Consider the following 13,710-nt stretch of genomic DNA (forward strand, 5'->3'; position numbering starts at 1 on the left):
CCAACCTTAGGATGGTCTGGGCTTTAAGTAATCTTAGTTCTTTTGATTTTGTAAACCATATTAATTTTCAACAGTTTAGATTTTATCCTGAGGACACAAGTCATTAAAGAATCATAAGTTAGGAAAGTAACATTATCTTGTTTGTTTGGTTTTTTAACTTTTACTCTGACTATAATGTGGGGAATGGATTAGAAGTTAGAAATGGTAGGAGAAGTAGGCAGAGAGACCAGTAAGGACATCATTGTAATTAATAGTCCAGCTGAGAGATGGCAGGGGCCCAGAACTAAAGTAGCGTCAGTGGGCTTGGAGAGAAATGAGTGAAGTCCAAAAATATTTAGGAGGTAGAAGCAACAAGACTGAACAATGGCATAAAACGCCATGATTTATAGATATCACTTAGCCTCCTAACACTTAGCCATTTTAACGCTCATCTAAGAGCTGTTGAAAAATTGTTAAAGTCTTGATTTTTTTAAAAAAATCTTAAAGTTTAGTTATCAAATGAACAGTAGCAAACACTTATTTTGTTGAGGGGAGATCTGCTAGCCTGATTAACAGTAATGGTAACATTTTCTTCTTAAGTTAGGCCAATGGATCTAATAATCCTATAAAGCCTTGTTCCTCTATTTCTAGTATATAAGATATAGAATGAGGACGCTCACACAACAAATATTTACTGAGTGCCTGAGTAACAGATTGTTCTTTAAAAAACAAAACAAAAACACACAGAAGCAGCAGGAAACTGACAGATTTAAAAGAGAAAAGAAATATTTTCTATAATTTATTTGGAGCTATGAAAGTTATTGAAGTATATAATACTTGCCTCAAACACTTTCCCAACAGCTGAAAATAATTTTTATGCCTAAGCAAGATGCTGCATGGTGGTGAAACACACAAGGTTCACTGATTTTGAACATTCTATTCCAAATATCTTGAAAGAAAAAAGACTGTGCAGTCAACTACTAAATGACTGAAGCATAAAGGAGAATAAGCAAAAGAGATGTTTTGATATTATGTAAATCTGGAATTTTTCTTCTACAAAATATTCAACTTAAATTTAGGGATTATTAATTAACCTTGCCTATATTATAAGCAGTTTTTAAAACTCTCTTGCTCTCAGAGAAGCTAACTAGAAAGAGAATCTTAATTCTGAATTTAGAAATGTTTCCAATTACATATATCTTCATGACAATATATAGGGCATTCAACTGAACATCTTCAATATCCTTATTAGTTGAGTAATATGTAATATGAATGATAATGAATAATTTATAGAGCAGCATCTCATAGAGATTGCCCAATTTTGCTTTCATTCATTTGAATGTGATTATTTTGAAAAAGGTCTTAATCCATAATGTCAACCCTTTTTGTTTATTTACATTTGCCCCATCTTTTAGAGGTTATCTCTTTCAGGAAGATTATTTTGGTATCTGTATTTTGTTTATGCTACACATGCCAAATAGATCTCCCAAGATGAAACTCTGAGCTCATTTGGAAGTAATTTTTGGTAGCACATGAATCAGAACTCTTATTTTCTTCTCAGCACTACTGGTATTTTATTGCTTCCATCTATAGTCCAATATGCTTTTAAGAGCCAAGAACCCTGGGGCCAAACACACAAAGCACTAAGAAAATGGGAACTTGTGGCGATGACAACTTTTGTCTCTCTTTCAAGGTTCTTCCCTCCCCTGGGAGAGTGAAATCACTTTAAGCTCACTATGAAACAGGGACATGGAGAGCATAGATGATTGACTGAAGTTGGTGATGTTGATTTAGGAGTCTTCGGCTGATAGGTCAGGTGTAAAACCCTTAAACCTACTTGTCAAAGTCAGCTTGTCAAAGTCCTATGGATTTTTTCAGACTGTCTAAATGTCACTTTCCCTATGAAGGCTTCTCTGGCCAGCTCAGGCAGGGTTAGGCAGCCCCTCTTTTGTATTACGATAGCACCCTATGGCAGCACTTACCAAACTATATTGCATTTGTCAGTTGCCCTCCACTCATGGATAGAAACCATTCTCTTCCTTTTGTCTCTGGACTAAAGCATTACCAAAATCAAGTTGGTTCTCAATAAGTAATAATTGAATGGACAGGCAGAGAATGGCTAATAATACTCTCCATCTGCACAACATAGGTTATGAGGTGTTTTCACATCGTGGTGAGGAAGCCATGGCAGGAATTATCACTCATATTTTAAAAATGAGGAAACTAACGCCCAGAGAGGTTATGTGACCAACTCAAGTACGAAACAGCTAAAAAGTTGCACACTACTTCTCATGACAGCAATACTAAAATACTAAAATACCAATACTAAAAGTATTGGTAAATAGAAGTGGTAGCAGTAGTATTCTGTAGGACAGGTGGCAATGGCTGGCCAAGACACAGTGTAGGAGCTGGTCACCTGTTTTGAAAGCTCCCAAACTCTTAGCAGGTTCTCAAGAAGTTAACTTAAATGCACACACAACCGGGCTTCAGAATGTCAACTTATTTACAATGAGAATGATTTGTGACAAATAATTTCCCTGTACTCAAGCTACACCCACAGTGAAGCCAGTAGACAAAAAGATATATCCTGTTTATGTATGGAATACAAATGACTCTCTGAAATTCCCACCATGACTCATAGACTAAAGAAGTTCTTTGAGATCAGTAGTGTAATCCCACCATTTCCTAACTAACTAACTAGCTAACTAGCTAGAAAGACAAATGACTTACCTAATCACATAGCTTGTTTGTGAGAGCACCAGGACATAGAATCAGTTCTTCTTAACAACAATATCCTTACCTTTTTAAAACTAAGCTATGACTGAGAAATAATACAAGTATAGTTCTTAGCAAGGCTTCTAAGCATCTGGCTAATAGGACTAAACATAGGCTTTCACACAGGAATTATAATTAAACAAATGCTACAACGTGAGAGAAGTACAGCAAATTCTACTCTATGTCCATGTATTGGGGAGGTAGGGGGCACATAATATGACAGGCAGTGTTTTAGGATCCCATTTATGTTAAAAACAAGGTCCTTTTTCATAGAGATTGACAATATTAATTATATTTATTTATCTCTATTAACCCATAGACATTGATGCTACCAAAAAAGAAAATCATTGGATTTATCTTTTCCGTGTCAACTGAAGTGTATTTTCTAGTCCCCGTCCCTTTTCAACATACATTTTTTTTTCTTTTTGAAAATTATCCAAGTAAGTATAACCTGGGTGTGTTCCTAATGTCTAAGTTTTGAAAAAGCCACTCATTGCCAGTAGAATATATTTTGCTACTTATTGACCAGCTAAAAAGTTAAATATGTGTGTCTATTAAGAGGCAAAGACCTAAGACAAAAATCAGCTAATATTCTCAGCAAAAAATAACACAAATGATCATATTTATGAAAGTTTCTGGTTTAGCTTCTATTATCAAAGCCAGGGTGTACTCTCGGTTGTCTGTCCTAAATCAGTAGATGAAAGCAAGTGCTTTCCACAAGTATATTTGTATTTCATAGACTGTGCAAATCACACCAAAATCAAATGATTTCATGGAGCAACACCATCAATTAAGAGAGAGAGTCTTATTTAGCGAAGGATTGCTTTGGGGATAGAAACATACCTCTAACTACAATGAATTAGTTTGTTGATTGATCTTCCTGCTGGGGATAATTGCTAGAATTCCTTCTTTAACATAAAGGGACTTTTACCTGTTTGATATCAACTCTTGTGCATATCTTTCTGTTACTATCATAATCGGAGACTGTGCTCTTCTATGCCTTCACTGGATGCAGAGAAATATTCCCACAGCATTTATACAACAAAGCTTTTGCTTCCCTCTAGCATCATAACTGGCACCCTGATGATCGACCTCCGATTAATTCTAACGTTTACCATTATCCTCAAGAGTTACAGTTTGAAAAAGGAGAGCTCACATTCTGAAAGAAACTTTAGGTATTCCAGGTCATTTATTGATATAGAGTCCAATTTAGAATCAGTTTCTCATCTAGACTATGAAAGAAACTTATTCATCAGTCACAGCATTTTAATGTATTGAGTAAAAGATGATTTTAGATGTTAATTTTTAATCTAGGTCAAATTATAATATTATGCTGTATAAAAAATCAGGGTCATTTGAGTACCAATTCATTCATTTTCTATAAAATTTCAGCAGTAAAATTCCCATGTGTTCCTAAAGTTGAAGATAATTCATTTAGGTTCCCATTATACATTAAGCCAGCCAACAATTTTTAATCCATGTCACAGGTATAAAATATCTGTCAATTCCTGTTAAAGGGCTATAACATGAAATCAATATGGTCAGTAGGTATGTAAAATAAAATGCCTATGGAAGAAATTATTTAAAAACAAAAGCAACAGGCCTTGCAAGGCTTTAAGACGTATTACTTACCAGGAACAAAGTTTGGAAGTTGCTGAGATCACCGAAAAATTCTTCTATGCTCACTGTCTTAGAGTCAAAAATAAAGTATTCTCCAAGATTCTCATAGAGCTTTATCATGTTGTTGTGCATGGTGAGTAGTTTTTCATACTGTTCTCTGGCACTCTTTGTAAAGCTGTAGCTTTCTGTTAAGGAACATGATCCAATAGTACCTCAAAGGCAATCATTAGACGTTAAGACTGAATTATAACATTATTTCTGTAAACACTTCTGCATTACTTTGCTCGGGTTGCCATGACAAAATACCACAGATCAGGTAACTTAAATAATGGAAATTTATTTTCTCACCATTTTGCAGGCTAGCAATACAATATCGAGGTGTCAGCAAATTTGCTTTCTTCTGTGGCCTCTTTCCTTGGCTTGAAGATGGCTGCCTTCTCCCTGTGTCCTTACCTGGTGGTCCCTCTGTCCGTGTTGTCTGTGTCCTAATCTCCACTTCCTATGAGGACACTGGTTATATTGGATTAGGGCCCACCCTAAGGACCTCATTTTAACTTAATTACCTCTCTAAATGTCCTATTTCCAAATACAGTCACATTTTGGAAGTTTTGAGGGTTAGGGCTTCAACACATGAACGGGGGGGGACACAATTCAGCCCATAACAACTTGCTGGAGTCATTATATTGGTCAGTGAGCTGTGAAAATCTATAAATGAGGCAGAACTATTTAATGTATAACCATGAAGAACATATTTGCTAAAACATGTTTGATAAATGAAAACACAGAAGTATAAACACCAGAAAACTGCCTCATATCTTTTTAGGAGGGAGATAGGGTAGAAACAAACAGCAATGAAAAACTTAGGGAAAAAGAAGTATATATTTTCTTTTTTTAATACATATTCTATATAGATGGAGAGGTTACAGTGAATTCTATATATAGGTTATGTATCTATATGTGTGTATATATACATATACACATATATACCACATGAGGAGGGGAAAAAGAAGGAGAGAGAAAAAGAAGGGAGGAGAGGAAGAGCTTTGGAGAGGGAAGGACCGAGAGGGGAGAGAGAGGTGGAGAGAGATTCTGCTGTAGCTCTAGAACCTTAATTGCCCAAAGGGCTTGTTCAAACCCGAATGCTGTTTGCTGAGTCTGAGCCAATGGGCCTGAGGATTACAGTTTCTAACAAGTTCCCAGATGATACTGAGGCTGCCAGTCCAGTGTAACCAGCAGGACCCAATGAGGCCTTCCCATGACAGACCCCTCCTCCATATCTTCTCCTTTAGCTCCTTTCTAAGTGCTTAGATAACAGTATCTGATGCACATTTCCTCAGTTGTTTTACAGATGCTAAAACCCCCACCAAATGGAAGAGGTTAACTACTTGGTGACCTTGAGCACATAGCCCTGCAGGCCTACTGGAGCCTGAGGATTGACAGTGTTAACCCCTGTGACACCACCCTGTTACCTCACCACCAACCAATCAGAGAACTGTGCACAAGCTGATCACATACCCTGCAACACCCCTCCCTCACCTGGTCTTTAAAAATTCTTCCCTGAAACCCTCTGGGAGTTTGGAGCTTTTGAGCACAAGCTACCCACACCCACTCTCCTTGTCTGGCGCCTATAATAAATGCTGCACTTTCCTTTACCACAACCTGGTGCCAGTAGATTGGCTTTACTGTGCATGGCCAGAGGACCCAAGTTTGGTTCGGTAACACCAGGACTACACTTTCAGCAGTATACTCCAGAAAATTATTTATCCCCAAATTAATTACATCACTGTTTTAAAATTTTTATCAAAAAAGTGATAACAACTACCACTACTACCAAACAGAAAATGAACCAGGAATGTAAATGTGTCTGACTAAATGTATCTCATTATGTGTAAATTTATAGAAAGAAATTATCGACTTTATTCCTGATTATAGAAGATACAGATATAGAAAATTATCTCTTTAGGTGACTTAGAAATATAAAAACGTAAGTAAACTAAACTTTCCAACAACTCAGTGTTGTGAACTTTTTGGGACATTTCCTTCTGGTCTTTCTTCTATGGCTGAAAGCTTTTGAATGTTAATCGATAAGAATGCTTCAGAAAAAGGGCTTCCCTGGTGGCACAGTGGTTGAAAGTCTGCCTGCCGATGCAGGGGACACGGGTTCATGTCCCAGTCTGGGAAGATCCCACACGTCGTGGAGCGGCTAGGCCCATGAGCCATGGCCACTGAGCCTGCGTGTCCAGAGGCTGTGCTCTGCAATGGGAGAGGCCACGGCAGTGAGAGGCCTGCGTGCCACAAAAAAAAGAATGCTTCACAAAAAGGTAAGTAGACTAACCATGAAGAATATAAAGGAAAGCAAATCTACCTTTTACAATTAAGTCTATTAAAAATAATGATCACAGAAGTAAAATGTCTTTAAATGTAAAGGTACTAGACTTAGACTTGTTAAAAAAAAAGAATAATAGCACAGTTTGGGGTGTGCTACTTTAAGATCTACTACAGTGTATTCACATTTTGTGATAGTATTATTTTATCAGGTACTGATAACTGTGTCTTGAAATGCTGGATTTTATAAAATTTTCTGAATTCTTCAGTGTGTTTTATCATAACCTGGGGCCAAATTTATTTTCCATGGGAACACAGCTCTAGTTTCACAATGGAAGTCAGTGGGGAAATCAGACCATTTCTGGAAAATTACTTTGCAGCTGACACTTACAGGATACAGCAGGATTTTAAAAGGGAGATGCTCCCCTTCACAGGCTCCTTCTTATGCTACTTAAGTATTAGCATTCACATTAGCCACACAACAACCTCTTCCTTGCTAAGGAGTGACATTAAATCTTTCAACCCTCAAGTCCATTTTGCTGTCAGTAGACCTGAAAGAATTAATGCATTTCTGACTTATTCTACTTGCTTTTTACAAACAATAGGGTTGTATGTAATGCTACCTACATATTCTGATTTTACCTCTGAGAATATCATATTTGTTTGATTTTTTTAATTAATTAATTAATTTATTTTTGGCTGTGTTGGGTCTTTGTTGCTGCGCGTGGGCTTTTTCTAGTTGCAGCTAGTGGGGGCTACTCTTCGATGCAGTGTGCGGGATTCTCATTGCAGTGGCTTCTCTTGTTGTGGAGCATGGGCTCTAGGCGCATGGGCTTCAGTAGGTGAGGCTCGCAGGCTCTAGAGCGCAGGTTCAGTAGTTGTGGCACATGGGCTTAGTTGCTCCTTGCCACGTGGGATCTTCCTGGACCAGGGCTCGAACCCGTGTCCCCTGCATTGGAAGGCAAATTCTTAACCACCTGCCACCAGGGAAGTCCCTATTTGTTTGATTTTTAAGTGTGTTGAACATCCTGTTTGAGAGCTGCAGAAATAAGACAATTCTCTTTATTTCTCAGCACAGAATAAAAGTTAGATTTTTGTTTTCTAGTCTCTCCTGCCTAAATAAAACAGACTCATGCCAGACTTGCTAAGAATACACGCTTTGCAAAGGTCACTTACTTATATTCTATTTGCAGCAAGGTACTAAACTGTGTATATTTCAGAAGGCTCAACACCTGTACAACACACAGAAAAAGCCAAAGATAAAAAAAAGGCAAAAAAACTGGACATTTACCATTTATCATAACACAATTTTTCACCAGCTAAAATATGCCCATGTGGTGATACACAATTTCATAAATTTGCTCTCCTAGAAGAAAAACTGATTTCAGAAATTCTGTCTGTATACCAAAGTGAGCAAATCTGAAAAATTCTGGGAATGGTTTCGCTTAGAAATAACAAATGGAAAGCAGCCCAGTCTCCAAGTCCTTTACTTCTCTTCACAGTGATTACTTTGTAAAAGGGATACAGGGCATGAGTCAGCACTGAAATCTTTCACAACAGCAAGCCTGTCACCAAATCCTACTTGGGATTCTGCAGGTGAAAAAGAACTGGACACCATCATTCCTTTCCACCTCTTTATTTCATTTAAGACATTTTTTATTTTCTTTTTTTGAGCAACCACTAAACGCAAGATACTGGTTAGTATTATGCTAAGCATTGTGCTTGATACAATGATCATTAAAGCTTAATCCAGGGCTTCCCTGGTGGCGCAGTAGTTAAGAATCCGCCTGCCAATGCAGCAATGCAGGGGACATGGGTTCGAGCCCTGGTCTGGGAAGATCCCACATGCCACGGAGCAACTAAGCCCGTGCACCACAACTACTGAGCCTGCGCTCTAGAGCCAGCGAGCCACAACTACTGAGCCCACATGCCACAACTACTGAAGCCCGCACACCTAGAGCCCATGCTCTGCAACAAGAAGCCACCACACGGAGAAGCCCATGCACTGCAATGAAGAGTAGCCCCCGCTCACCACAACTAGAGAAAGTCCATGCACAGCAAGGAAGACCCATTGCAGCCAAAACATAAATAAATAAATTTATAAAAAAATAAAAAAAAGCTTAATCCAGACCCTGAAGCAGTTTATAATCTAATATTACAAATAATTCTACTTATTAATTTGCATTTGTACAGGACTTTACCATTTACGATATACTTTTCCTTCCACTATGTTCCATATCCTTCGTAACAACCTTGTCAAAAAGGCAGAGAAATACCACTATTCCATTTTTAGAGCTGTGGAAACTAGATAAAAGGCACTCATTTTATCAATAAAACTGTAAACATAATAAATTACATCCCCCCCCCAAAAAAAAACAAAGGCACTCATCGATCTAGGGTTAGAATGTAGTGAAGGTGAGCAGATGTGCCACCCCAAAATATGCTTCTTTGGCATAGATTATTTTGAGCTGATTGAAAAACAGCAGACACAGGAAAAGCTCTGAAAAGAGTAAAAGTTACCCATTTGAAAGGGAAATTTCCATTTATAAAGGAAATCTCCATTTGTAAGGGTGTCTTCCTCTCTGTACCAGGAAAAGAAGGAGGACACCAGAGAATCAAGGGTATCAGGAGTATCACTGGTGAAGTTGCAGATTTAAACCTGCAGAACAAACCTTATCCTTGTGTATGGTGCTTTTCCCTGTAACCCTCTCCCCCATTATGGGTGTCCTCACATCTTTTATTTGTCTTTAGCTGAAGATGGTATTTAAGCTGGTGACTTAGGCTACTTCGGGGAGTTACTCATTTTTCTCTGAGTATCTCCCAGGTACACATGAGGTATTCAAGTTTATTAACTTCTCTCTGGTTTTCTCTTGTTATTCTGTCTCGTATTACGGGGAAGCGGTGGTGGTGGTGGGGTTGGTCCTCAGCCAATTACTCAGTAGGGTACAGAAACAATTATTTTTCCTCCCCTATAGTAGACATCATGATAGACGCCTGCATGATACTAGTCTAACATTCTTTTCACATGGTAGAAGTGTACTATTTATAATGACAATGTACCTTCATGCTGCCAAATCCAACATTCACCCCCTGTCCTCCTTTTGATGTCTCAGCCACATCTGACACATTTAGCCACTCTTCTTAGTTTCTATGACACACACCCTCATGCTTAAAATGTTTTTCCTCTTACCTCCTCTCCTTCTCTGGCAACTTCTATAAAATGTTAGAGTACCCTGAGGGCTTGGTCCTGACTTCTCTGTCTATAGTCTAACTGACCAGAGCAATTCGCATGACTTTAAATACCATCTATATTGATGACTCCCAAATTACTTGTAGCTCCAGTCTCTCCCCTGAGATACTTTTATAATCAACTGCCTGCTTGTCATCTCTACTTTTTTTTTTGTTCATGGCATCTATTGGTATATCAAATGTAAATCCTCTCCTGCAAACCCTCTGACAGTTTCCCACAACACTTGGAATAAAATCCAATTTTCTTCTCAGCGTTTATGAGGCTCTACATGATCTGGCCTTTACCCACCGCTGCAACCTAATCTCACCCCATTCCCCCTCTTAAGCACTATGCTGAGGCTCGTTAACCTTCTTTCTCTTCCTTGTGCCTAGCAAGCTCTCATATCCAATTCAGGGCCCTTGCACTTGTTCTTCTTTCTGCCTAGAATGTTTCTTTTTCACCAGGCCATTCAACCTCAGCTCAACTGCCACCTCCCCAGAGAGGATTTCCCCCAACCATCCAGTCTAAAATGTCCACTCCCGTCACTATTACTCTGGCCTATTTTATTTCATTCTGAGAACTTATCACTATCTGACATTATCTCTTTTATTTATTTACCTGTTCATTGCCTATGGTTCCTCACTTAAAAATATAACCCAGGAGAATAGACCTTCCCTGTCTTGTTGACCACTGACTCACTGAAAGCAGCTCTTTTGCCCCTTTCCTGTTTGCCCGTTTCTGTTCCCCTCTAACCTTAAAAGAACCTAATTATAAGAATGAGATCACTAGGTAATTTAGCCTAACTCCTAACTTATGCTCTCCTGAATGCACACCACACCTTGCCTGACCTGTTGGTTCTTTTCCTAGAAAAAAAGCAGTAAGAATGAAGAATTAAGTAGTTAAAGAATGACTAGCTCTCTACCCCCAACGGCCCCCTTAGCAATTCTGCAGGCAGATCACACAGGCAAGATACCATCTGAAGAGAGAGTCAGCCCCTCTGCACACAATGGAGAATGATGCAGAATCCAACCTCCTGCCTTGATGATTCACTGAGATTCTTCCTCCTTTTCCCCTTTAAAAACTGTCATGGCTAAGCAGAATCTTGGGAGTTGGTCATGAGTCCACCTTTTCCCCAGATTGCCAGCTTTTCTGATTAAAGCACCTTTCCTTTCTACTGACACTTGCCTCTTGATCATTGACTTTAGAGTGGTAAGCAGCCGAACCTGAATTTGGTAACATCATCAGCCCCTAAAACACGTAGCAGACATAGTAGCAGTGAAAAAATAACTAAAATCAACAATAATAATGATCATTATACCTAATATTTTATTTATTTATTTTTGTTTTAATTTACTCTGTGGGAGTCATTGTGAACGCTTCCCATGGATTAATGCAATTAATCCTCACAACTGTTTTCTGAGGTAAGAATTTACCCAAGATCAGACAGCTGGTATGTCACAGTAATGGGAACAAACTGAGAATGGGTCCAGAACTCATATTCTTAACAACTATGCTATAGTTTCTCAAGAAATATTTGGTGAAAGAGAAAAGTCTCATTATAACATCACATTGGAAGACGCGCCATGGGTTTGACTTGGGTACTTGGGAAACTAAAACCCTTCTTATACATCTTAAGATAAACCAATTTCACAACAAACCTTATTGATAGAGAATATTTTAATAGTGATTTTCTGAATACTTGAGAAAAAAATTTAATCCCCTCATATTTTCATCAATCTTTACATTTTAAATTCATTTTTAAAGGTAGACTTCAATCACACTGATTTTATTTTAAACCTATATATGTAATAGAATATATTTATCAGTAGAATGATGGTCTGTTTAAGTTGTTTGTGTAATTAGACCTAGATGTGGCCCTAGTAGATACTTTAGTAGATAACATTTTAAATTGGGCATTTTATTTATCTCCCATAATAGAGACCTGAAATTGAAAATACATTTTAAAGGAAATAAGTCTTAAAGTTATCTTCTGGGATGCCTGGTAAAGAAATAATTTATTAGAAAATGTATTTTATGAAAGGGTATTTGGTGGCTCATGGGTAGTTTTCATCCTAGAGGCCAAAAGCCACTTTCTTGTCATAGAGATACAAGGCATCCTTATAGCTGCCTACAGAATTCTGTTCTATTTATAATGTAAAGTGCATATAACGGGATTGTGCCTACAGAGAAGAGGGAGAAAGTAGAGATTTGAACTGAGCTGCTGCTTCCTATTTGGGAGTATTTAAAGCTTCATTATAAAAGAGACTGTAGAAAATATGTTGTAGACTCTTGTGATGGACTTCTCTGGGCAAGGCAGCCTGCCCTTAGCTGGGTTGTGAGAGCACGGAATGAGAAGGCAGTGGCCATGTTTAGGGTGAAATAGGAAGGACAGTTATGGGCACACCGTGTAACTAATGCTAGAAGCTCTTCTGATGCCTTTCCCTGAAGAACTATTGAAGAGAATGGTGAGAGCAGCAGGAAAAGGCCATTTGCTCCTGGATGCCCAGATTTCTTGGCCTTTAGTGCCACAGGAGATGGTGACAATGGCTGTATTGGTATCAAAGAATAAGGTATTTTGTGGAAGATGATTAGACTATTCTGGGACCAAAATGTAGACTGACCTCTTCCCACCTGCTTAAACAACCTTGGGAGTCCTTGAAATATTGAGAGAGAAGAACCCTGGAAAACAATGATCTTTCCAAGATGAAGTTCAGAGATAGGGGTAATTCATAGTAATTTATATACTAAAAGAAATAGAAGCTTAAGGCGGTAAAGTGGGCATATCAAATGCATATAAAGTTATCAGTTGTAAGGGGAAAAAAGCAATTGAGAGCAATTTTCCTTTTATTAGTTGACTTTCAGATTCATTTTTCTACAAAGACAAGCATTTCTGATTTTTCCAGCTTAGAAGTTTTTGAAGATAACTGTGAACTATTGTAAAATTACATCATCTTCTCTCTAAGAGAAGTGTTTGTTGCAGGGTTTATAAGCTAAAATGCGGTCAGCATTTTAAAAAGCTAGGAGGTAAAATGTTAACCTTTAAAAAGTATTATTAATTTTAAACCATTTGATCTCAATCATGAATCTGTAAACAATTTATAAAACATACATCGTAAGTCCCACAGAGCATTTTTATATTAACTTATTTGAAAATCTGACATAGGGAAGCAGTCTTCACACGATTACTTTGGTATTTACACACTACACAGAATTGTCTAAAGCTTTTATCATCTATGCTTTCATGTGACTATATACAGATTTATAGATTATATTCCTTACTAATATAATAATAGTATGGACTTGAAATTCAACCTGAAATAGCTATAATTCACCCATAGGCATATATTCAAATAGGAAATATTTTTAATACTTTTATATTATTTTATACTTTTATAGTGTATATTTATATACATTATATATAGTTTTAAACTATTTTCAGTAGCTATAATTAGCTGTCTATAAATTGATTGAAGGTAGGTATTGTAACCCTTGCCCTCTAACTGGCTCAATAGCTGATGGGGTTCATAACACATTACCCCAAAATATGGCACGGTGACATACTGAATACTTTAAGCTGAAGGAATTTGCGAAAATGGAAGAAGTAGGAACATCAGTGCTCTTCTCCCCTGAAACAGGTCAGAAAACGCCGACGTGAGAGGTAGCTTCCCTATACCCCAAAGAAAGGAACAACCTTATCTCCAAGATGGAGGAAGGACACCAAGAAGTATCTGAATGAACAGGCCTTTCTTAGTTCCCCCCAGTTTACTATACTTCATACTATT

General features: G+C 37.8%; 1 protein-coding gene across 1 annotated transcript in view; it reads right to left on the reverse strand.

The window, feature by feature from the left end:
* Positions 1-13,710, reverse strand: part of DIAPH2 (diaphanous related formin 2) — a 786,790-nt gene that overhangs the window by 126,449 nt on the left and 646,631 nt on the right. The window contains exon 25 of the mRNA XM_060138052.1: positions 4,387-4,551. Coding sequence (XP_059994035.1) covers positions 4,387-4,551 — 165 coding nt within the window. The remainder of the gene's footprint in view (positions 1-4,386; positions 4,552-13,710) is intronic.

The sequence above is a fragment of the Lagenorhynchus albirostris genome, chromosome X (genome assembly GCF_949774975.1).
Source record: "Lagenorhynchus albirostris chromosome X, mLagAlb1.1, whole genome shotgun sequence".
Classification (NCBI taxonomy): Eukaryota; Metazoa; Chordata; class Mammalia; order Artiodactyla; family Delphinidae; genus Lagenorhynchus; species Lagenorhynchus albirostris.